Source organism: Grus americana, chromosome 5 (assembly GCF_028858705.1).
Source record: "Grus americana isolate bGruAme1 chromosome 5, bGruAme1.mat, whole genome shotgun sequence".
NCBI classification, from domain to species: Eukaryota; Metazoa; Chordata; class Aves; order Gruiformes; family Gruidae; genus Grus; species Grus americana.
In genome coordinates this window covers 9,069,397-9,093,999 of record NC_072856.1, presented here as the reverse complement: position 1 = coordinate 9,093,999, position 24,603 = coordinate 9,069,397, and the positions used below count along the sequence as shown (strand labels likewise).

Sequence of the window (24,603 nt, the reverse complement as noted above, 5' to 3'; positions counted from 1 at the left end):
TGTAGGTAACTTGTAAATTTTTAGCAAGAAACTGCAGTCAGTCAAAAAGTTAGGCAGAAAGTATATGAGCCTTTTTTTTTATGCAAATTGTTTACATTGATAAACTGTTGTTCTTTATCTGCTGTATTAAAGCAGTAGGTTGGGAACCAAGAAAGTGAAAATTGATGTTTTATAGTGCTGTATAGGGAAAATACCACGATTTTATTATAAATCTAAAACTTTATTGCTTAACCAATGTCCCAGTATTAGTATTTTAAAGATAGAGAGTGAACACATGACTTGTTTTTGTGGGTTTTTTTCCTAAGTTGTATCAGAAGTTATTTGTTACATTCTTAAGTATTTAATTTGTTAAGCACATATTCTCATATAAAACTGAAAAATTGCTTATTGTATTGTAAGGCTGTTGTCCATCACTCCCCATGATGCTTATCATATTTAACAGAAAACAAAAGAACTTTCTGTGTGTGGAGTGTCTAGAGTTCTTGTATTCAAGTGTTGTGCCAGAAGCTTTTTGAGAAAATAAAGAAAAAGTATTAAGAGTGAATGAAGAGGAAAATTAATTATTAAAAATAATTAAAATTACAAGCAAAGCCTTCGTTAAAAACCAGAACTAAGACTAAGAGTTTATGGAGAAGTGACCTTAATAAAGTGACACCAAATGACACTAAAAATTAAATTACAGTTTTAAAAAAAAAAACAACAAACCAATATACAGAAAAGTCTTAACTCGTTGTTTGAGGTATAGAACAACTGGTACCACCTGATGTAATCCTCCAGCATTGTCTTACACTATACAGAAAAAGTAGTTGAGTCATATTTTCAGTCTTAGTCTCCTTTCCATTAAGATCTTTAATTATTTTATAAATTGTATACACATACATTGCAGTTATAAATCAAATATTCAAATATGACAGTATATATATTAATGTTTTAACTTTTGTTTAAAGTACAGGAAGCAATACAGCTCAATAAGAAACTAACATCAGTGAATAAAAGACAAGAGACTGAAATAAGTAATCTGAAAGAAGTAAGTGTAGTACGCATTTCTGAATGTATAAGTGGGATTCTTTGGGTCTTCTACAAGCTGCTGTAGTATTTATGTATATGATGTATATTAAGTAGTGGACAAGCAGCAGAACTTTTATTCATGCTATGACTAATGGATAAATTAGTCCATAGTACCACTAGTATCTAATGTCTCAGTTTCCCTGTTGCATAACTCTCCCATTTCTGATGGAGATTCAGTTATACTTTTTATCCTACATTCAAGCTACCAGTTTCCTTCTATAGCAACTAGTCTTCATGTTCTGTCTTTGACTAAACTGAAAACATCACTACTACTTTTCTGTATGTATTGGGTCTGGCTGAGGTGGAGTTCATTTCCCCAGAGCAGACTGTTTCCTTGTTATGCACAGATACTTCAGATGAAAGCCAATCAAACTTCGAGCAGCTCTGAAGAGTTTCTGTAACTTGGGAATTTTTATTTGGCTCTACATTGTCCTACTTGTTTCTTGTTAATTATTAGCAACCTCTCTTCTTCCTGTGCTGTCATTGCTTCTCCCATCTGATATGATGTGGTGGGCTGACTCTGGCTGGAGGCCAGGTGCCCACCAAGCCACTCTATCACTCTCCTCCTTAGCAGGATGGGGGCAGTGGGGAGAAAATAAGATGGAAAAAACCCCTCTTGGGTCAAGATAAAGGCTAATAAAGCAAAGGTGGCGTACCAAAGCAGAGGAAAACAAAAGATTTATTCTCTGTTTCCCGTCAGCAGGTGATCACCAGCCACTTCCTGGGAAGCAGGGCTTTTATATGTGTAGTGGTTGCTCCAGAAGACAAATGTCGTAATAATGAATGCCCACCCCCTTCCTTTCTCTTAGCTTTTCTTGCTGAGCAGACATCATATGGTGCGGAATATCCCTTTGGTCAGTTTGGGTCAGCTGTCCTGGCTCTGTCCCCTCTCAAGATCCTGCCCACCTGCAGCCTACTGGTGAGGGGGGATGTTGGAGAGACAGCCTTGGTGCTGTGCCAGCGCTGCTCGGCAGCAGCCAAAACCCTGGTTTGTTACCAACACCTTTCTACACAGCACAGCGCTGAGGGGCTGCTCTGGGGAAATGAACTCCCCCTCAGCCAGACCCAATACATACAGAAAAGTAGTAGTGATGTTTTCAGTTTAGTCAAAGACAGAACATGAAGACTAGTTGCCATAGAAGGAAACTGGTAGCTTGAACGTAGGATAAAAAGCATAACTGAATCTCCATCAGAAATGGGAGAGTTATGCGATAGGGAAACAGACGTTAGATACTAGTGGTACTATGGACAAAGTTGTCTGGCCATTAAGCTCTTTTCTGCCCTCATCTATGCAGAAACTACTATTTGCCAGGTATGTTTCTGAGTTGCACTCTTGAATGAAGGTAATCTTGGGAAGAATAAAGTTCTGTTTTCCCTTTGAGCTGTTTCTTAAGTGCTGACAGAAGAGCAAAGGGATCCTCTGAAATCAAAATTGTCCTGTAAACTCAGTATTTTCCCATACCACATCTTTTTCATATGTCCTCTTTCTATTCTTTTTTTTCTCCCTTTGATTCTCTGAGGATTTTAGGTAGGGAACATACACACATTTGTTCTTGGCTTGATGTTAATCCCCAGCTTCCAGACGAATGCTTTGGACTACCATGGAATCTTTGCAAAGTCTGTAAATTTTTTGCAAAACAAAAAGAGGCGGGAGAGGGGATGGAGGGAAGATAATTTGTAAATGAGAAGGGACTGTGACCATTTTATATTTAGGTTAAATTGATCCAAAATTGGATGTTTACCTACCATGATCTTTGTTTGCCTGAAAAAGGAGATTTGAAGGTACAGAAGTACTTGAAAAGTCTTCCTGAATCTAGTGTTGGTTTTCGTTCTTAAGAGCACACAGTTTCTTATTGTTAAGGTTGAGTTGTGATGCCTCTAGATGCCTGACTTAAAATTAAATTTTATCTTGAAATAGAGGCAGTTTAAGATTTTTTCAATTGTTTCATTCTTACCTTCTCTTGTGCTTTACTTAATTTTTATAATTATTACATGAAGATACACCAGCCACAGTAAAGATTAATCATGACTTCAATCTAGATTTGTTTAGTTACATACTAGAATAAACCTCAGTGTCCAAAAGATCAAGTTTTGAAGTGAATGTTTGATCTCAAAGATTTCAGAACTCCTATCATCATAAAAAATGAGAAACACAATAACAGTAAAGCAGAACACTGGAAAATTTTCAAATTGATTTCTAAATCAGAATTGGGTTTTATGGCATTTAGAAATGTTTATTTAGCTACATAATTGAAATTATAGGTTATATATATTTATATATAAATCCTATTTACCTGAAATATTTGATGTATGGAATAGCAACAGAAAAATATTGGAAGTTGTCAGTGCTGATAACTTTCCTCTATAAAAAAAGCTGTATTTGTTAGAATGCTAATATCGTTATAGCCATAAAGGTCCGAGGACAACTTTGTCTTGTGTGCATTGGGTACACTTCAACTGTAAAATTCCTTTTTTTAAAGGAATTGTAATTTTTATGTGACAAAAAGTGGGACATTCATCTGAAGTGCAGCATATCCTTGTTGTAATATGTAGTAAATATAAAAATTAAGGAGTTTCCGAAATTTTTAAGAATCACAGTAAATTAGATGTCTTGCTTTTGGCTAAGAAACCAACAAGAAGAATAATTCATTACTTAAAATTCTCTGGGAGTAAGTAATTTGAGAGGTAAGAAAAGAAAAACATTTAAGAAAATTTTACGTAGTGAAATTTGTGAGTAACAGAGGTGTGCAAGAGAAACTGATAGTGATTTATGTACTCCAGTAATCAAACATACTGCTTGATCCATTTTTTTCAGCTGTGCTCTTGATTCTTAAGGTCATGGGTGATGCATTTTAAATAAAATACTGTTAGATAAGCAAAAGAAGGGGCCAACTGAAACTTAATCTGGCTTTCTCAGTTCACCAGGAAATGCCTTTATCCTGGTTATTTCTGAAATTCTTATTGGTTGTTTAGTATTTGACCATCCCATTGTGAATGTCAGTGGAAAACTGAACTGGAATTTAATTTCTTAGCCTTTTAATTTTCACGTAGTGCTGCAGCACTTTGCTGTGGCAATGCATTATTCTTTAAAAAAAGTGGGGGCTTGTTTATTTGTAAATATAGTTTTATTAATAAAACTTGTATATAACAGGAAAACACTCCTTTTTCTGCAAAATGCAGCATTTCTGTGAAAACAGAATAAAAAATGAGCAATATAGTTAAAAAAATACAGCCCATTTTTCAATATTCCCTATTTCAACAGTTTGCTTATAAAACATTTCTGGAAAATTATGTAGTGAGAGTGTGCATATCTGAACTATATCTGTAATGGCACTTGTTCTGTTTGTGAAGGGCTGCGGGCTCATCTTTTGGATCACTCTGTAAGAAAAGAGAAAAAGAAGTGCTTGGACCCAGTAAGAAGTGCCCTGAGCTAATTTGGTGTTGTTGTGGTTCCCTTGTTCTTAGCCTAACCACTGCAAATGTGATCTTAAAGCAGTCAGGTGTTTCCCCTGGCTGGGGAATGTATCTGTTCCAGAGCTGAAGGGACCTACAAGAGACACAAAGCAATGAGAAAACTTTGATATTTAGGAGAGTTTGGAAGAGGGTTTACCAGGCTGTTTTCGCTTGCTGTATAGCTGAAACAAGTCATTGTATCTGCAGCACAAGTTGGGACAACTTATAAAGCTGGTTTTATCTGCCTTGGAGACTTGACTGACCTCTCACAGCTCTGACAACTTGTGGGTTCAAACTTCTTTCCTCTATAGCCTCAGTGCTAGAGAGGGAATGACTATCCTTAGTCCTAAAATCTTAATTTGGCTGTCAGCTCTTATCACAGCCATTACTTTGACTCAGACCAGGACAATCTCACACATTTGTTATTTCTGGGAATATGAAGTTAGTGACTATTTTTCCACATTTATGGATAAAAGTAAACTAGTGAAACTATGAAAATGGTTGTGTTGAAATCTGACTAAGAAAAGCAGCAGAATGAAACAAACCTTTAAAAAGCAGCTATGCTGCTCAAAGCCTGAAAGACTACAAGAGAGCTGCACTGATCTAGGGAAGAGACCAAAAAGATATAGTTGTAGTTTTGGATACACTTAAAGTTTGCATAAGGTATCAGCACTGTCTTGGTAAGTGGTTACATCTGCCTGCGCTGGCTGCTTTTCCAGTCCCATACCACCACCTCATGCTGGCACAGGTGTTTGTGTGGCCTAGAGGGAAAGTAGAATGAAAATTTTGTATTGATCAAAACTATATTTTACCAAAAAAATGGAGTAAGTTTTAGCTTCAATCAACTGGCAAAAGGAAAACACATATAAGGAGCAGGACTGTTTCTTTTGTGACACTCTTGGCTTACCTGGGCTTGAAGTGTTTCTGAAACTGTCCCCCTAAAGCGTTGGCTGCTAGCAACACAGCAAAGGAATGGGTTTAAAGCTTTATCGTTCTTTCTTGGCATTACCTCAAAACTGATAAAATTATTTTCCAGATTCAATTTAATTTATAGGGTTTGGAATACTACTACTGATCTTATTAATGACAGAAAGCTACTAGAAAAATAAGCAAAAACTCTGGGAATTATTTTTTTTTTAATTTCGGAGTACAAGAAAATATACATATTTTTATGTATAAATTTATTTTATATTATTTTCACAGCTACATAGCTTGTGCTCTCACGCACTATGGAAAACTTTCCCAATATTTTTGGTGATTTGGTTTGTGTTGGGTTTTAGTGGTTGTTTTTTTTAGTGGATTTTGGGTTGAGTTTGGGTTTTGTTGGTTTGGGGGGGGGGTTGTTTGTTTTCCCACCTGCAGCTTTGGTGGATTAGCAGATCTGGGTTTGGTTCCAGATGGATTATACACATCCACCTGTTGTATACAGACAAGAAAATCCAGTCATTTCTACCTCAAGGACAAGATTTACTTAGTACAACTTGTTTTTTCCCTGTGACAAAATAAGTAGTGACATTTTTCTGCACACAATAAACTCTAAGTTTTGCAAAACATATATTATCAGATCCATAGAAGGCTTTTCCACCTGCTTGTGTAGCACACAACCTGTTAGGTATGTTCTGTATACCGTTAATCTAGTTCTCTGTAAAGACTGGCACAGTGCACCTAAAGACCAGCACAGTGCACCTTTTCACCTTTACAAAGTTAAAACTGCTTGCACCTTCTGCTACTTAAATGTGTAGGGACTCTCTGCATATTTCATTAGAGTCCTCTAGTAAAAACAGTACTACTAATATATGTTGTTATTGCAAAAGTTGGAAAAAGCCTCACTAGGTTACAGAATATCACAATTCTAAAACATTGCTGTCTTTGGGTTCTGTAATTGATTCTGCAATTACACTTTGTACTTACTAGATCAGTTTAGATTTATTTATGGTTAAAATACATGAGAAATAAAGCCTCTAGCAAAAAAATGATTTATTTAAAAGTATTACCAATACTTATATTTTCCATAAAACTTTGAATTTCAGCTACAACGTAATCTTCCCTTTTTCTTTTGTACTGTTACATGATTTTGTCCAGAACAGTTAAACCATTGGTCTGTGATAAGATGGAATTCCAGTTTTGTGAAGAAAAGTTAAACAGACCAAACTTAGTTGTTAGATAAAACTATTACCATTCTGAATGCTTGGTTCACCACTATGGCATCATGAAGAATTCTTGATACTATCTGTGAACAGCATTCATAACCTCTGCTATTTGTCTGAGTAAACGTCAGAGCGCTCAAGGAGAGAGCGATATTAAACAGACTACCTTGTACCAGAATGGGAGGGGTGGGGGAGAACATGGCACAATATTTATGACTCCAGGAACTATAAGTTGTAATTTAATGAGATCAAAGCACTTGCTGTTTATTTGCTGCACTAGGAGCTTGCAATAAACTGGTTAGAGAACAGATACTGCGCACCAATCCCCCCCCCTCCCCCCCCAAAAAAAGCAGGATATTTAAAAGATTATAAAGACTATAAAATCAAAGGCATATTTTAGATGGAAAATCATGTTGTAGAAGCCTCTAATATAGAATGAATTTAGTATTCTCCTGAGATTAAGTAATTAATGTCTCAGGAAAAGCAAAGATCCTCTAAATTTATAGCCAGTTCCTGTTTTTACCAGATAGTCACTGTTCTTCCCTTTTTTTCTTTTTTTTTTTTTTTTTCCTTCTGATTCCCAGGAACATAGACAGTAGTTATAATAGGTACTTTATTCCTATTGCATATCTTGGTGCAGGAGGTTTTACCAATACCAACTCAATGTCTGCTCCTAATATACTTCTTGGAAGAGAAAATAACAAAATGCTTAAGTATCATAAATACTTCAAACAGAGCAAAATTAGCACAATAACATTTTACCTCTGAAAAGAAACTTTTAGGCATATGTGACAAGTTTAAAGTTTAGCAAGTCAGTCTTATGAATTTCAGTTCTTCTAATTTATTCTGTTGTTTCCATATATTATTTAAAAGTAGGGCATGACTCAGGATAGTTTAAAAGATTTGTCTTTGTTTTGAATTGCAATGCCTATACTGGATGAACTATTTATACATGTTTCCTGTGTTAAGGAACTGAAGAAAGTAACTACAGACTTGATAAGGTCCAAGGTCACATCTCAGTACAGGGTGGGAGAAGAAAACATCAATCTTGCAGCAAAGGAAAAACAGTTTCAAGAACTGCAACAAAAAATCAGAATGGTATTTTGGAAATTAAACAAATTATGGTTTTGGTTAATATTTTCTGTTCTTCGTTCAGTGAACATCATGGCAATCATCTCTTTGGTGTATTCAGATTAGCGATTCCTTTCTACTAACTGCATATATACAATATAACAATACTATTTCCAGAATGACCTTTTCTAGATAAGAAAATATGCTATGAATATAATTTTATAGTAAAAAAAAATATATGGATAAGAAGACATTTCAAAATAATTCAGTTTCTTTAAATAGCCTCATGATGATTCACAATATCATGTTAATACAATATAACTAAATAGAATAGACAGTAATTTTAAATGCCTTTTACTGTTCTTCATGCTCTTATTTTAAGGAGACAGCAGTTAGTAAAAAAATTCAAGAAGAAAACACTCACATTAAAGAAGAAAAGCTGGTGAGTTGTTAGTACAACTCTGCTATTTAAAAATCACGTAAGAATTTGTGTGTTGTATTTTATATTTAAGTTTCTTATAATTATTATACTAAGTTGTTAAAACTAATTAAATTCACTTGTTTATTCTTCAGAAATATTTTAATACTAACATAAATGAGATTTTACTCCTCGGTTCTTAGAAAGTGTATTAGCAAAACAAAGTACATTGTTTGACACTTTATTCCAAGTCTTAACTTTTGTTTTTAAACTGAGATGGGAGAAATTTGGCATACCCATGAAACAGTTGTTTACATGTTGCTTATTTGTACTAAAGCAATAAGGTTTGCATACTCTGCTTGCTGTCCTGCTTTCTGGTTGCCACCAGTTTACTGTAATACTGCTTGTATTGAAACCAGGTAAAATTGGAATCATGTCAATCATATACAAAGGAAATGGTGTTCCATTCATACAGAACATATACATTTAGAATATTAAGCTACACTTATACATAGCTGAACACAGTTAAGATTGTTGTCTATTGCAAATTCAGGTACGCTCCAGAGCAAGTCGTGATACTCAAACCAAGGTACATGGAGTCAAGTGTCAAATACAGCAAAAAAATTATGTTCCCTGTAATAACAGCATAATACACTGCTTTGCAGAATATTAAGCATAAAAAGGGTGTTGGGTTTTTTTCTTAAACAGTTGCAGAATTTTCATTCCGCAGTTCATTAAACCAAACATGTCAGAGAAGTGTATTGTTCTCAAGGCGGGACAAAAGCAGTAGCTTGCTTGTATACCCACAGAGCACTCATTGAAGGCTAATCCAGCAGTACTCTTCCAATCCATAAAAGCCTGTTTACACTTTGAGTTTGTTAAAAATACTTGCCAATAAACACAGGAAAAAGAGAGACATACTTAGGTCTGGTTACTCCCACAGTCCTGAATGCACTAAAAGCATTTACATGGAGATGCTTGTGGCATAATTCATATGCATATTTGATATGTATTATCTAAGAGAAGGACTTTATTTTGTTTCTCTGTTTTGTTCTGTGTGAATTGCCAGGGTTTGTTTGTTTGGCTGATTTCAACATATGGAGGGTTTTGGTATAAATCTGGAGGGCTCTATTATAGAGATGAACTTCATGTTTTCTCCAAGAACTTGGGTTAGAAGACCTGGATTTCTGTATTACAGAGTGCTACAAATTCACCATCTGGATTAACTGAAGATAGTGGCTTCAGTGGTTCTTGGACTGAGGCTGAATATGCTATCTAAATTGTAGCTGATTTACACTGCACTGTATGCAGAGAAGCAATCTTGTCTAGTTGAGTGAACACCATACTAGATTTAAAAGACATGGCCAGCTCTGCTACCAACCTGTCAGATGACACTGGACAAGCCATTCCACATCTCTGTGGTTCAGTTTTCTAGATGTAAAATTGAAATAAAGATAAATTAAACTTCAGTGCAAAAATACTATTTATCTCTGCATAAGAGTATACATGCATGAAAAGGGATGAGAGTACACCCAAAATAATGATTTTATTTTTAGTAGATACCTGAATGTGTGTACAATAGAACCAAAAATAGATAAATTTGAAAGCTCTCTGCACTTACATAAAAGTACTTTGTTTTAATAATATGTTCCCCTCTCAATATATTTTGAAGTAACTGAGCACATTTAAGACTGTCTTCTGCCTGAAACTCGGGGGGGGGTTTCCCGTGCAGGTCGTCTTTTAGTAACTACTGTTCACGTCTTTAGGGAGTAGAGATTGGCTTGGCTAGATAGTTCCCTCTGTCTTTGAATCTTTGGAAATGTGTTTGTAGTGTTTAATGTAAAATGACTCTCTGTCTCCATTCCATCAACGTTTTCTGCTAACTGCAAACTTAATGGCAGCAACCATGGGTTTGTAAATCTATACCACCTTAATCTACTCATTTTGGGTGGCTCTTTTTTTTACAACTTACTCTTCTTGAAGTAACAATATAGTCTTGATGAAGATATGACAAAAATTCAGATAGTGACAGCAAAATCTGAGGTATTCACACTATACGATGCAAAGCTAATGTGTGGTAGTTCACATGTATTAGGACTTAATTCAGGAGATACAGAATAATGTCACATAAGCGTGATCCATTAATGGAAGTGATTACTTGCCTGTCATATAATTTCTCTAGGATTTTCCATATTTTCCAGAACTGTAAAATGGTACCATAGAATTATTCTGTTAGATTAATTGAACTCACAGAGGGGTTGGATTTGATATATCTTATTCAGATTTGCACTGAAGTATGTGTAAAGTATCAATGTATGGGTCATTCTAATTATAAGAAAAATTTTCTGCAAAAGAATAAGTTATACTAATGTTACCTTTTCCAAGGCAAAAGGCCAGAAAAACCTGGAGCAGTTCTGATTTCTACCTACAAGCCATCCCCAATGTTGATGCTGGAGTACATTTTTATATACATGATTTTGTAAACACTGGCAGAATAAAAAATGTTAATCTAAAAGACAGACATTATCTAATGTTTAAACTTCAGAAACAAAATCTTATTCAATGTATCCTAATTTGTTTGTATCAATAAGGAGATTCTCAGCTCTCTACAATGTGTGCAGGAGCTGCTTCAGCGAATAACCCAAACGAATGTTAGAATGGAAAATGAATTAAATGCACTGAAAGAAGAATATCAGGTCAGAATTTTCTTGATTAGACAAGCTGCTACTACCTGTTATATAAGTATTTTTAAAGTCCAGGGCTGTTAAAGACATCTGTATGCTTTCCAGAACTTTTGACCTCACTTCCATTGCTCCCTCAGCTCCTTAACTGTCAGCATGAACCTTGAAGCACAGTCTATGGTTTCCCTATTTTAGTTCTCCCCCTGAAGTAAATCATGGTTGCCATTCTTATCACCCATTTCTGGAGGGTAAAACCAGAACATACTGGGGGTTGCTTTCAAGTATTTTGAAATCAAATGAATTTCTACTTTTTTTTTCTTATAATTTTCATGTAGGTATAAATTTCTTTTCTGGAAAACACTTCAAATTTCATATCTTCATAGCCAGAGCTTGTCCCAAGTTTTATTAGAACAGAGGGCCTAAAAGCAAGCACATCCTTAGCCATTTCTTGCTCTGTTGTCTGGTGTCATATTTATGCTAGAGGTGGTAAGTAGTCACAGTGGAGAGTGTGGAGTTGCAGAATTCCTCAGTTCCTCTTTGAACATGTAAAAGTGGCCCAGAACAGTTTAGATTCTAAATCACATTAGCAGTCAGATTGGCCCACAGTGCACTAAAGATTAAGGTCATATCTGCTCTGGTCAGATGTGCCATGCAGAGTTCAGGTCCAACCATTAATTGGACTATTAATAATTATTATTTACTCGTCCATACATAATCACAACTATTCCATTCTTTGCTTGGCCTGCGAGGCCAAGGTTTTGAACTAGCATCTCGGTTAATTTCAACTTAAACTTCCTGTCTGCATGTATACTTTTGTTTCTAAGTAAATGCTTCTATGCTAAATTGAAATTAGATTCACTTCACATAAGCCTTTACTTTGTCTTTTAATAGATGTAAGCAGTTTGCCTTCTGACACAATATAAATATATTAATTTTGCATTTTGAGTAAGCAAGTAAGGTTAAAGATGAATTATGTTCCCCTAAAATTTCACTAGGAATTAAAGTACTTGCTTTGTAGTACTGGATAAAGCTGTAGTGACTGGAAGAGAAAGAAGTCACTGACTTCAGATGTATAGATTCCTGTATTTGTATTAGTCTAGAGTGTTGGATTTTCATGACTTAAAATTCTTTGATCTGAGTGCTCTAGAACCAAGAAGACATGCTTCTCAACATGGAGAACAGTCCCACCAGTTCATTATGAATCTTCAGAGTTCTCCAACTCCTCTTTCATATATTGGCTTTTTATTTTTTAAGATAATTGAAATTACATTGTAAATTAAACCAGAAGCTCGAGATAATTTAATTAGCATATAACCTTACTGATGATGACTTTCATAATACAGGGGGCCCTTTAGGATCTTTGTGTCAGGATTATTGACTAGCAAGTGTATTCTAAAAATGCTTTTTTCTGATAGTATTTGAGCTATTTTTTCCCATCTCAGATAAAGTTTATTGTATGCCTTAAAGCTTCAGCTAAAACTGTGAATAGTAGCTGTGAATCTTATCTTTGAAGACTCCACATAAACGTCTACAAGTGTAAGAAAAGTATAGCTTGTTTTCTTGGTGTTAAGGTATTAATTGAGTACAAGTCTGTTTTGCAGCCTGTACAGGCCAACAATTGATTTCTAATTGCAATTATACTAATTCTGATTAGAGAGCCTGGTTTGACTTGGGTCCTGTTTATATTAGACATTGGGAAAGTATTAATGTTTTCTATTTTTGTAACTACAGGACAAACTATATCTAATCATCAAAGCTTTAGTGTAATTAGAAGTGAATGTCACATGTTCTTGTTCTTTCCACATGAATTCATGCAGTTATTTTGATTTGTCAGAAACGTCTGTCTTTCTGTTTAAACAGTAGTCACGATATATTGTTCCTTTTTATGACTATTCATTTGGCTGACAGTTTGATGCAATTACTGTGATATTCCAGGGAATGAGATGTTAACTGCTTGGTTTTTTGAGTGTGTTTTTTTTTTTTAAAGCAACAAATGGAACTTAAAAAATAGATTTGAATATATAACTTGAAGGGTCTACCCACTTTTCTGCCAATTTGAGAGCTACTGCTTTTGTCTTTATTGATTCTAGAACCACAATATGATGAATGGGGTCTAAAGGTTATGTATTATTCTTATGCTCTATCCTACGTCCCTGTTGAATTCGTGGACCCTGCGCATCAAGAAAAGGAATTTCTTTAGAATAATAGAAAAAGGGAAGGAATGATTGTGCAGTCCCATGGAAATATTGTTATTCTTGTACTCACAAAAAATTGCTGCTTATTTTTGGGCTTAAGATGAGAATACTTAAACATTCAAGACGGATCATACTGTCCTTTCTCATTCTACCTATGCATACTTAGTGCTAGGATACCAATGTCCTTATGAGCTCAGAAGAACAAATTATAACTCTCTTACAGATGACAGAATACTTGAGAAGACAAGGAATTCAGGTATTCCTCTCTCTGTACAATTGGCTTTAACATATGATCAGTTCTATTCACCTGCTACTCCTGATATTCTGCCCTCAGAGCTATGCTGTGAATAACTATTATATTCCTATCTCAGAGGAGGTTGCATCTGAGATGCAAGTAAAAGCATCCTTGGAGTTAAAGCCGGTTTACCAAAGACAGAGGGTCTTGGATTCCTAGTTTATAGAACTGGAAAAAAGGTGCTACATCAGAGTGTGATTAACCAGACAATGTATTGTTGAATTGTCTCATCTTTTTAATTATACAATCTGTCAGAGAAGATCCATTATATTCTTATGCATCACTTTATGTGTATAAAAATGCAAGGTAGTCTGAATTTTCCTGGTGTTAATACCTGTAAGGTATATTTTTATTAATAGTGTAGCTAAATTAACACAGGCATTTTAAAATTGATGCTAAGGGAATCAAGGAGTAGACCCATTTTTAGTTAAAAGATTAAGTAAAAAGGAATTGCTTTGGAGCATTGCCTCCATAACTTAACATTTTTCAAGTGGACTTTCAAAGCAGCTCAGCAGAGTCATAAATATGTAGCTGGTCATATAGCTATACGCATTTCAAGTTATGTTTACATTATCAAATATATTTGTGTCATCTATATAGGAGATAATGGATGCAGTAAGTCCTTTATCTTCCATATTGTTTGCTATAAAAATGTGATAGGATAAAAATTTCCAACAGTACCTGAGATGTGTGTGAACTTACTGTTGATTTACACAAGACTGCTTTAATTTAGCACAGTAAAGCTGAAAGAGTTAACCCAAAAAATGTTGCAAGTACAATGACGATAGTATAAAACTTTAATATTACTGTTATTTTAATGCACTCCTATTTCAGTGATCTAATAAAAATAAATTAAAGGATAATCAGACGTATACTTCATGTTCCAGTAGATACGTTTTAGAATTTAAAGTTTATACAGTTTGTAAGAGAGGTTAATAAACAATTTAGGGTAGAAAAACTGATCAGAAAAATAAAAATATATTCTTTGAGTATACAGTAGTTTTTTCTTTAAGTAGAATGGGTCTAGATTGTGCTACATTTCATATTTCTCATCTCTGGACTTTATATTACTTTTTCAGCACATTAAAACTTATGCAGTGAAACTGAATAATGGCAAGTGTTTTTATACCCTTTTATAGCCATTTCTTTTTTCATAACCTCCCCCTGTTTCCTGTTAGCTAAACTATAAGCACCTTTCTGTTAATTTATGAAAATTATTGTTGAGATAGCACATTATCACTGATCTGTATGGCACTTCCAGCATGTTAGAAGCAAAGGTCCAAGCAACATAAAACACATCAAAATTCATTAATGTGGTATTGATTATTTTTTGGATAATTAATTTTATTGCAGACCCTTGAAAGAGATAATGAGCTGCAAAGGGAGAAGGCAAAGGAAAATGAAGAAAAGTTCCTTAATCTTCAGAATGAGCATGAGAAAGCACTAAGAACTTGGAAAAAAGATGTAGGTTTATTAAATTAAATGTTAGAGTATTAAAAGGTTTTTGAAATAGTCATCAAGCATTTCAGGTAATTCCTAAAAGCCAAGAAAATATTGCAGAAATAATACAATAAAAACAACCAATTTCCTTCCAGTACTGCAGACTCTTCTAGAAAGGAATATTTTTAAAAGGGAGATTTAGGAGAAATGTTGACTTCTGTGCTCTAAAAGGTCAGTGCACTTCCTGCAATTCTGTAGAGGAGCCCAGGGTATTTGGTGTTACCTTGAATTTAGCACTTAAATATTCCAGAAGTACACACTTGCCATTACCTAGACGTGGAAGCTGCTATAGTTTTTAATTTACATTGAATTTTATGTATTTTTCAGGAAGTTTGCAATTTTTTACAAAACTCATTCAGAGAATACCAGCATTTCTAGGCTGCGCTCTTGTACCCTAAAAAAACTATCAGTAAACTGTCATATAGTAAAAAATGAATGTAAACCCACATAGGCTGAAGTGACACAGGCTAAAGGTACTTCCGAAGGGCCATCTGCCCAGAAAAAAAAAAAGCAACCTCAAACTACATCAGGTAGAGATGCTGAAGGCTTGCATTAAAGCACAGGTCCTGATTTGATGGGAATTATTCAGTGTGGACTGGGAGGTGAAAGGGGATAAGGAAAGGTAAAAACCTGTATGTCCTCTCAGTGAATTTACCTTCAGTGTACAACCTGAACAATAATTGGTCTTCAATATTTGCCATTCTTTCTACTACTTCATTACTTTTAAAGAATATTTCAGAAATTATTTAATCAAAAACAATTAGCAAAATATTGTAGCTGTAAAAATTGTCTGCAATAATAAATGCATGTTTACAAGTAAGAAAGATTAATATTTCTCCAATAAGACAAGATCAGTTTAGTGTGGAAACCAGACTCTAAGCAGCATCTGCTTAATAGTCTGTCTTTTTTTATTTCTATGTAATTGGCACCTACTGCCAGAAAGGTTTTGAGTTTAGTACGTAGATTCTTAGGGAGGCTGTGGGGAAATAATGCAAAGTTGTGCTTGCAATCCTGTTGTCCAAGGCTAACTCTTTTGAGAGCAGCCACTGTGGAGATGACTGCAACCACAAGACTACAAAATAGCTGAACTGTTCTGATGCTCACTGAAGATTTGATCTCCCTGATTCCTAGGAGAGTGTTATACCACAGTTTCCTGCATAGACATGGAAATGGGCCCTGCTTATTTCTCAGGAATGTTTGCAACTATTCTTTAGAAGATAATTTCTTTTTTTTTTTTTCTTTTCCCTCTCCATATTTCTGCTATGGCTAACTAGAAATTTGGTCTCTCAATATCTTAAAGTATAGTGTCATCATGGATAATGTTAACATTATACGCTGCTCTGAAGATATTTGTATATTAAATGAAGGCATTTCTGTAAAATAGCCCTTCTGTACTTTTTACCATCCTTTTTGTTCTAAATTGAAAAATGTAATTGTTACATACTCACTGAAGAAGCATTGGATACTTAAGGCTATTTACAGAAGTGCCAAGCAAATTATTTGCTGTTGTAGTTTCTTGACAATGTAGGTAGAGAATGAATGTTGACTAGCATGTTTATCTTTAGGCCAAAAAAGGAAGAAGCTACAAATACAAATCTCACTTTTTCGAGCATTGCTACTTGAAGTAATGGTGGAAAAAACCCCAATTAATAAAAAGTATCATCTGTAATTGAAATGTGGTTAAAACTTTGGTTTGAATGAGAGAGCTCAAAATTATCTTACTTTGTACAAATAACTTCCTTAGCATTTATACTTTCTTTTAAGGATTTACTTTAATTTGCTAAGCTGTCGATACCCCGTAAAATACTGTTTTACGTATTTGAACGTGCAGTAAAGATCTGGGTTTGTGTGCTCTGTGTTCCCTCAATTATTACAGGAGGAAAACATGAGAAGAGAAATAGATACTATTAAAAATGAGCTGAATTCCCTTAAAGGAGTTCATAGACATCTTGAAGATTATCATCCTCCTCAGGGAAATCAGCATTCTGAGCAAGTGGAAAATCTGCAGGTAAGTGTCTCTAATAGCTGCAGTACTTTCCATTTCTTGTTTAGAGAATAAGACACGACAGTTTTTCTTACCTGGCTGTCATGTCCACTGATCTTCCTCTGACATTGCTAAACCTAAAAATTTATCTGATGTAATCAATGATCCAAGATTCCATTAAAACCTACTGTACACTGAGAATGTTCCCCTTTCATCCAGAGGAGCACTTACAGAAACTTGAGATGTTACCTCATTAATAACTGCTATCTATTTTGTATAAATTTATCTTAATCTGTTTTTACTAAATCCTATTTCACAAACATATTTTGCATGTGTGTTTCTCAAATACTGTGGCAGACCAATTGACTTCATATGTATATAAGTTCCCTGGAAGTGTAGAATTAAGTCCACTTCTACTCAGAGGAACTAATTTCAGCCTCTGTCACATGGGACAGATCAGAAGATTTGTTTTATCAACATATAGATTATCTAAATTTGTCAGTTTTAGTTTTAAAAAACCCCAACCTTTATTTCACTTAGCATCTTTAAGGATCATCGAAGGCATAGCAAGCTCAACAACTAATGAACACAGGAGGTAAAAGACTGTTCTATGCAGTGCAGGTTGAACTAGAATTGAGCTCGCATTGCTGGGTGAACCAAATCCATGTTCAGCTCTGTATTCAGAGCACATGTGAGAAGACAACAAGTGGTTCAGCACATGAAGATGGTCTTTTGGAGCAAAAGGAAGAGCATGTAGCCCTGCAGCTATGTGTTATCCCTTACTAACACTGGATTGCAAACTTATATTCCAGTCTTTTCTAAGACTGAAAAAATGGGAAAAGTCATAAAGCATAAGAAAAATTTACCCTGTGCATTGAGTGAATTCTGTCGTTGAGTATTGGTTATATTATTTTTTCCAATTAGTTTTTACATCCAAATAATGAATTATCCTTCAAAGAAGGGAAAACTCATTTTGCATGTGTATAATTTTGCTTTCAGTGTTAGAAAAATAGGAAGACACTAGAACTGTAAAGACAGGTTTATTTTTTTTAGAACTAGTCTTTGATTTGTCAGTAAAATGACAAACCGTAATAAAATCAAAATTTAGAAGAACTTAAAATCAGTTTCTTCACAATGCAAGTATGTATGTATAGCTCATATATATACACACATATAAGAATATATACACATACATATAAGCTGATATGTGCTTAATAATGCAATGGAAGTTCAACTTGAAATAAGTACTCATCATGTCAAAGCTGTATGAATTCTACAAGGTATAATGCAAATTGTGTAACTAAAAAATTTAAAAAATCATTTCTTTGAATGAAAATAAAATATTAATTATGTTTAGAATGCAGAATCAATGCACACAATCAGTCATTCATGATAAACAGTATTTGTGTTTACCAAGATAACCCTATGTGTTTGAAAGTAGATAAGCTTAAAGCGTATGCTCACAAATGAAAAAAAAAGTCTGACATGTCTGCTAAATATATATCTTACATTATTTTATGGCAAATTGCCATACCACTTTGTGTTGTATGATCATCAGATTTCAAAAGCTAAGCAGGTTAGGCTGAGTCAAATGTCCGGTGGAACACTGCCAAGAAATTACAGGAGCTGCAGCAGATCATATTGATTATTTTAATTTGTGGAATTTCACCTTGTATCAGTAATGAGTCACTGTCTAGTAAAACATAAAAGGGCAAGGTGTTGGCTATGATTTAGATCTTGACTATGGCTTCAAGTGTTGCAAGGAGATATGCATATATTTATTTTTACACCTAGTACAATCTGAAATCCCTGCAATTATCTGTGGGGTATGAAATTTAGAATGTATGTAAACTTCTTTGTACTGATCACCTGTGGAATAGTAATTAAACTAAAGGCTTTTTAAAAAAGAAAGGTACAATGTCAGACTTCATTACAGACTCAAATTGCACTTCAGTTTAACTGATAAAGTTAAACTTCAGTTTAACTTCAGTTAAACCAGTTAACTGGTAAAATTAAATGCTTCACATTTAGTTTAATATAATTTGTAATACAGCTGTGTACCATTAGAGAATAGGGCTATACCTAGCAATGGGTTATTGTAATTCTTTTGTGTGTATAAGTACAGGGAGATATGGTTTTGAGAAGATTTTGAATTTCATAGTATGAAATACTCTGTTGAGGGAAAGGTCATTTTAAGTGTATGTACCTTGCTTAGATTTTAGTAAATCACAGGGAAAAAATTTAAAATCCAGGTTTAATAGTTGTGATATGTAGGCATTTTAGTTTATGCACCTTGGATCTATTTTTGAAGGGCTGAACAGCCATTTGAAGTTAATGGAAACTGGGTTTATTCAACGCATCTTAAATCTGGAAAGAAATCATGTAACCTTTCTCCCTTTCTAAGAACACTTCATCATGTTTGTTTCAGATGCATTCAGCAGTTCAGCCCATACCAGCAGCAAATGTGGTAAGTGCCACTGCAGTAGCTGTTTTATACCTGCACAAAAGAGTAACATGCATAGTGTTGTTTGGTGTTTCTGTCTAAAGAAACAGCTCCTAGAAGCAAGAGATTATCAAAGAATTTCAGCTTTAATGAAAGAAAAAGGAAATTTCTAGTATTTGTATTTGAAAAGAAAAGCTTGAAAATGTGATACCAAGGCTGTATATAGCCAAGAAGAAAAATTAACTAATTTAAAACTTAGAAAACAAAAGAAAAGATGTAATATTTACAATTTCCAAATCAGAATGATATGGATGATGAAAATAAAACATTAGGAAAACAGAAAGAAAATTCAACTGAAACTTCAAATTTAAGGTGGAGTATTTGGCAGAGGAAAACTATTTTTAGGACCCTCCTCCATTGACCATGACTCCTCCCTCCCCTAAATCAGCAAAGCTCAGAGCATCAGGATGTTTCTGTGACATGTAGAAAATTGTTTCCTGCAGATTTGTATTCTACACCATCTACTGTGCCACTGTTGCAATAATCCCATTTTTTACCAATGTTGTCTGCGTGCCTCCCTCCATTTTGCAATATACTCTGTCCTCCCCACACATCCAGTGCCCAAGCACAGCACTTGTAACTCCCTCCCACATCCCAGTCTTCCTTTTGCAACACCTCCAAGTCACCCAAGTATCTTCAGCTTTTTCTCACATCTCTTATGGATTAAGCAATATCCCTGCTCCCTCCCACATCTCCCTACTTTTATATCCTATCTTTAGGGCAAGAGCCAGCATGTGCTCCTGCCTTCAGCTGCCAAACAGTTGATGATGATAAAAGGATGCATCATCATTTTTTTTTTTTTTGGTGGGGTTTTAGTAGGGTGTTTCTTCACTATTCGGCTCCTAGTTTTCACAGAACTTTATCAAATGCAAGTTTCAAAAATAAAGACAAATACAGCTGCAGTAGTAGACCAGTGGCTTAAAATTTAAGTAGATACAGCTTTCAGGCTTCTACTCCTGTTGAATTTGACTCAAATTCAGGATAAAAAGCCATCTGGGAGGGAATGAGGAACTGAATGACAAGAATTGCAAATTCGTAAGCCTATGAAGCAAATACATATTTGCCTATGAAAAGAAGTTAAAAATCCTAGATGGTTTGTTAGAAAAAAGTAGTGTTAATATGAGTGTGTGTGCACATATGTTTGAGTGTAATTAGCAATCATACAGGTTTTTTCTGCATGTAATTACTGAGCAGGTCACTGATTTAGCCAGCAGATAGAGGGAGCAATCCAGTCAGCACATGTACGACATACATTCCTTCCTCTGAGAAATTCTGTCAATATGTATAACTTTTCTCTGTGGACTGTAATATAGCAGGACCTAATTTTCCTACTCTTCTAGGGTGTTAGTCTGCTTTTTTTTCTCCATTTACATTAACTTTGTATACTTCAGGTGAAGGATATTTGTTTTCCATCAGAATTGTAAAAATAATTTTAAATCTAAATCCTGAACTTCAAATTAACCAGTGACTGTAGTAAATTATTAAAATCTGTATAATCTTTTGTTCCTTTGTATGTCAGAGTGGTCAAGAACACTCAAAAGACAGTGAAATACTGGCTATTCAGAAAGAAAATGAGTGTATGCACTCTATAATAAGAAAAGACTGTAATTTTGGACATGAAGAAGAAATTGAAGTAAAAACCACAATGGACGACTCTTTAAGCACTGAGGAATTACAGACAGAACAAAGTAATAACCTTACACAGATAATAGAGATAAGTATTATTGTTGAAGAAAGGATAAATGTTTACAGATACAGTATATGACAAGAGAACACTTGAATTCTGAATTAAATGTGTTTGTACTAACAACAGTAAAATTCTTGGTGGCAGTGGTGCTAATCTATGACAAATTCACAAAGCTCTGAATGAGAGCACAGTACTTCTAGTGGCTGCCCTGGGACATTCAGTAAGATCCGTGTGCTGTAGCCCCTCAAGCTGTTGTAATACTCTTGCTGCACGCCAGTTCAAGAAGCGAATAGGAGTTAGGAAGAACTGTAACATGTATAGAAGTGCTTGGAAGCAAAACCAAGGACTTTCCCTTTCCCATGAAACAATGAAAAAAGGCAGAGTGATTGCGCTGCACAGGACAATGAAGGTTTGTTCGCGTGGATAACCGTAATACTTTTCTATAGAAAGCACTTTGTGACTCCAGTAAGTAATTTTTTGAAGCCACCTAAAGGAAATGTACTTAGTCTCTCATGCTCGGTCTTAAAATGTAGCAAAGATAAGCGGAAATTTAAAAGCTTATTAACTGCAAAGTGACTGCTTTAAAGGATCAGCGCTCACAGCCTTCAAGTGTATCTTTCAGAAAATACCTTTCTGATATTGCAATGCTTGTTATTCCTCACTGGCCCCCTACCATCAAGTCATAGCATATTCCTTTTGGTATGAACATAGTCCCTTAATCAGTTTTATTTCGTTTTGTTTTCTATTTAGCTAAAAATGCCCTTTCAAAAATAAAAACAAATACAGTTGCAGTAGTAACCAGTGGCTTAAACCTTATGTAGATACACAATGGTTGATTATGTGTCATAATTTCATAATGAAGACCCCTTTCAATAATAAGGCTGACAGATATCAGTTGGTAAACATTTCAACTATAAGCCATTATCTAAAATCTACAGAATGTTAATATACTTTCTGTTTGAACAGTTCATAAATATTTTGCAAGTTACCATAACACAATACCTGTCTACAGTAACTTTTTAATAGACTTGTCTGTGTAATGTATCGATACTAATCTTGAGTCTATCTCTCTGGAAATTTTAAACTGTAAAAATAAAGTATAACTTAACCTCTGGGTTATCTATCACTAACCAGAGAATACACTCACTCTAACAGATCTACGAGTTCTTGAAAACAGTTCTAAGGATGAAATTAATGTTGCTAGCCCTTATGAAGAAAAGCAAAGGGAGGCTTCTCCTAGGAATACCCTCTGCACAGATACTGATTTAATTACCCAAGGACAGACCTCAGAAATACATGTCACTGAGTGCAAAGAAGCAGAAAATCTAGGAGCAACACATAGAATGTTACTAGATGAAAACAAAGCAAATTTAGAACAAAAGCCACAGGACAGCACTGAGCCATTGGCACCATGCCACACACAAAAAAGAAAGGTCTTTTTAGACAGTATTGATGCTGTAGGTGCATACAAGAAAAACGGAAGTCAGGAGACTGACTGTAGCAAGCAAGAACCATGCAATACTACAGCTGAATCAATTTGTACCAAGGCAGATAAAAAATCAAATACCATACGACACAACAAAAGCATCCTCACACCTCAAGCACCCAAACCTGAGTCTGAAGCGATTCTTTGCACTGAGAAGAATGCTGTGTGTGAGAGAAGTACAGACAATCATCAAGCTAAGGAATTAAGTTTTGGCATCGTATCTTCTATTAAAGAAAACTCTCAAACAGAATACCAAATTGGACAGAATACTGAAGTGGACTTGCTGGACAGTGACAATTATGTAGGCAATGGATTATATAAAACAGAAAAAAATTTCTTAAATCTGAGTGGTTTACCTAGAGATAGACTTCCTTTGAAACAGACACAGGTAGATGCTGAAGACAGAAATTATGATAATGCCAGAAACATGAACAGAAATGGCATACTGAGAAGTACTGGTGTTCCAGCAACTGATGCTCAAAATCCACCAACTTTTTATTGTGATAACACAAGCGGTGATGATGCCACAAAAGAACACAGTGATAATATGCGTCTCTTAGGTGCTTTCCATTTATGCCCCCCCAAAAGAGAAAGAGGAATAAATGTGGATGACGTGCACAGCAAGCAACCTGAACAAGAGAGTACTGAACAAACAGGGCATGATAGAAATACATGTACTTTCAATGCTGAAGCCATAGCTCCAGTAAAGGCTGATGGTCTTGAAATAATTGCTCATAGAAAAACCCCAACAGATAGAATCAGCACAGATAAACTAATTCCATGTAAAAAAGTTAATGATGATATTCAGATACACTCTAGCAAAAATGGACATTCCCTGGAGATTAATAATTCAACAAATAACACATTGTTAAAAGAGAAAAAAGACTCACTGAATATTACAGTTCCAGGAAGGAAGTTTGCTGAGGGTCACCTGAAAGAATCATGCTCTTTACCCATGAGAACATCTGGAAATTTAGTAAACATAAGTGGAAGGTCATCCTTTGATCTTTCAACCTCAGATAAAAAAGCTGAGAAAACTCCAGTATGCTTAAATTTTTTAGACCTCAGTTCTTGTTCAAGAGTAAATCAAATGAGAGGTCAAGCTACATGGACTCCAGCTTCCAAGGAACTTTCCCTTTTGAAAGAGAAACTACCATGCTTAGCGGAAAACACGAAGGTTATTTCAAAAACACAGTCTCAAAATCACAGTGAAAATGTTGACAGAAGAGAAACAGGACTAGGTAAGAAAAATAAGCATTTATGTTTTGATGCATGTACTGAATATGCTTAGAAAAATTGTCAAAATGTGAAATTTCTGCATCTATGTTTAGTATAGCATTAAAAAAATGTAAACTTTCTGACATTTTAGTTATATGGCAAAAAAAATGCCATTTCTCCGTTAATTTATAGTATAAATGCAACTAAAAAGCTTTTGTTTGCTCAATTATCTGCTTAAACAACCTTTTTCTCATATTTCCCTTTGTGAAAGAAAAGCAGTGAAATGACTGAATTTTTATAGGCATTTCTAACCCAAACGTAGAGCATACTCTATTGGAGCTCTGCATACATCTGAAAAGCACTGAGCAGGTTTTGGAAATCATTTAGTTCCCTTATTTTGCATCAAAAATAGAGTAATTTTTGAACCAATAGATGCTGCTTTGAATTATGCTTAGAGAAAGTTTACTTTTTTATTTTATTGTACATCTTTAATTTAGATGGATGCTTAAAACCATCTGAATGTGGTGAATGTGCAAAAGGAGAAGTTTATATTCTTTGAAGCTCTGGAAAACACACCTAGCTGTTAAGAGTGCTAAAGGAGCTTTTTCATCTCCTGCTGTTGGCACTTGGTGATTATTCGCTGAGCAATATTTTGCATATGCCAAACAGTAAATATGAACTTTATTCCACGTGTTTCTAAATGATTACCGAAATGTGGGAAAACTGTATTCTAGATTTGTTTTGCAATAACATTAGCTGCTAGATTACCCTAATACTTATTTACCATTTCCAAACTCAATCTTTTACCAAAGTAATAGAAGTATCATCTCTATTTCCGCAGTAAACTGACTCCAATACATTTACAGATATTCCTCTACTTCAGTAACTGGACAGAGT

General features: G+C 34.8%; 1 protein-coding gene across 1 annotated transcript in view; it reads left to right on the top strand.

The window, feature by feature from the left end:
• CCDC73 (coiled-coil domain containing 73) overlaps positions 1-24,603 on the top strand; it is a 101,634-nt gene that overhangs the window by 71,707 nt on the left and 5,324 nt on the right. Inside the window, 9 exon segments of the mRNA XM_054828612.1 lie at positions 948-1,027; positions 7,638-7,766; positions 8,122-8,181; positions 10,749-10,853; positions 14,682-14,792; positions 16,705-16,836; positions 19,241-19,279; positions 20,835-21,003; positions 22,158-23,729. Coding sequence (XP_054684587.1) covers positions 948-1,027; positions 7,638-7,766; positions 8,122-8,181; positions 10,749-10,853; positions 14,682-14,792; positions 16,705-16,836; positions 19,241-19,279; positions 20,835-21,003; positions 22,158-23,729 — 2,397 coding nt within the window.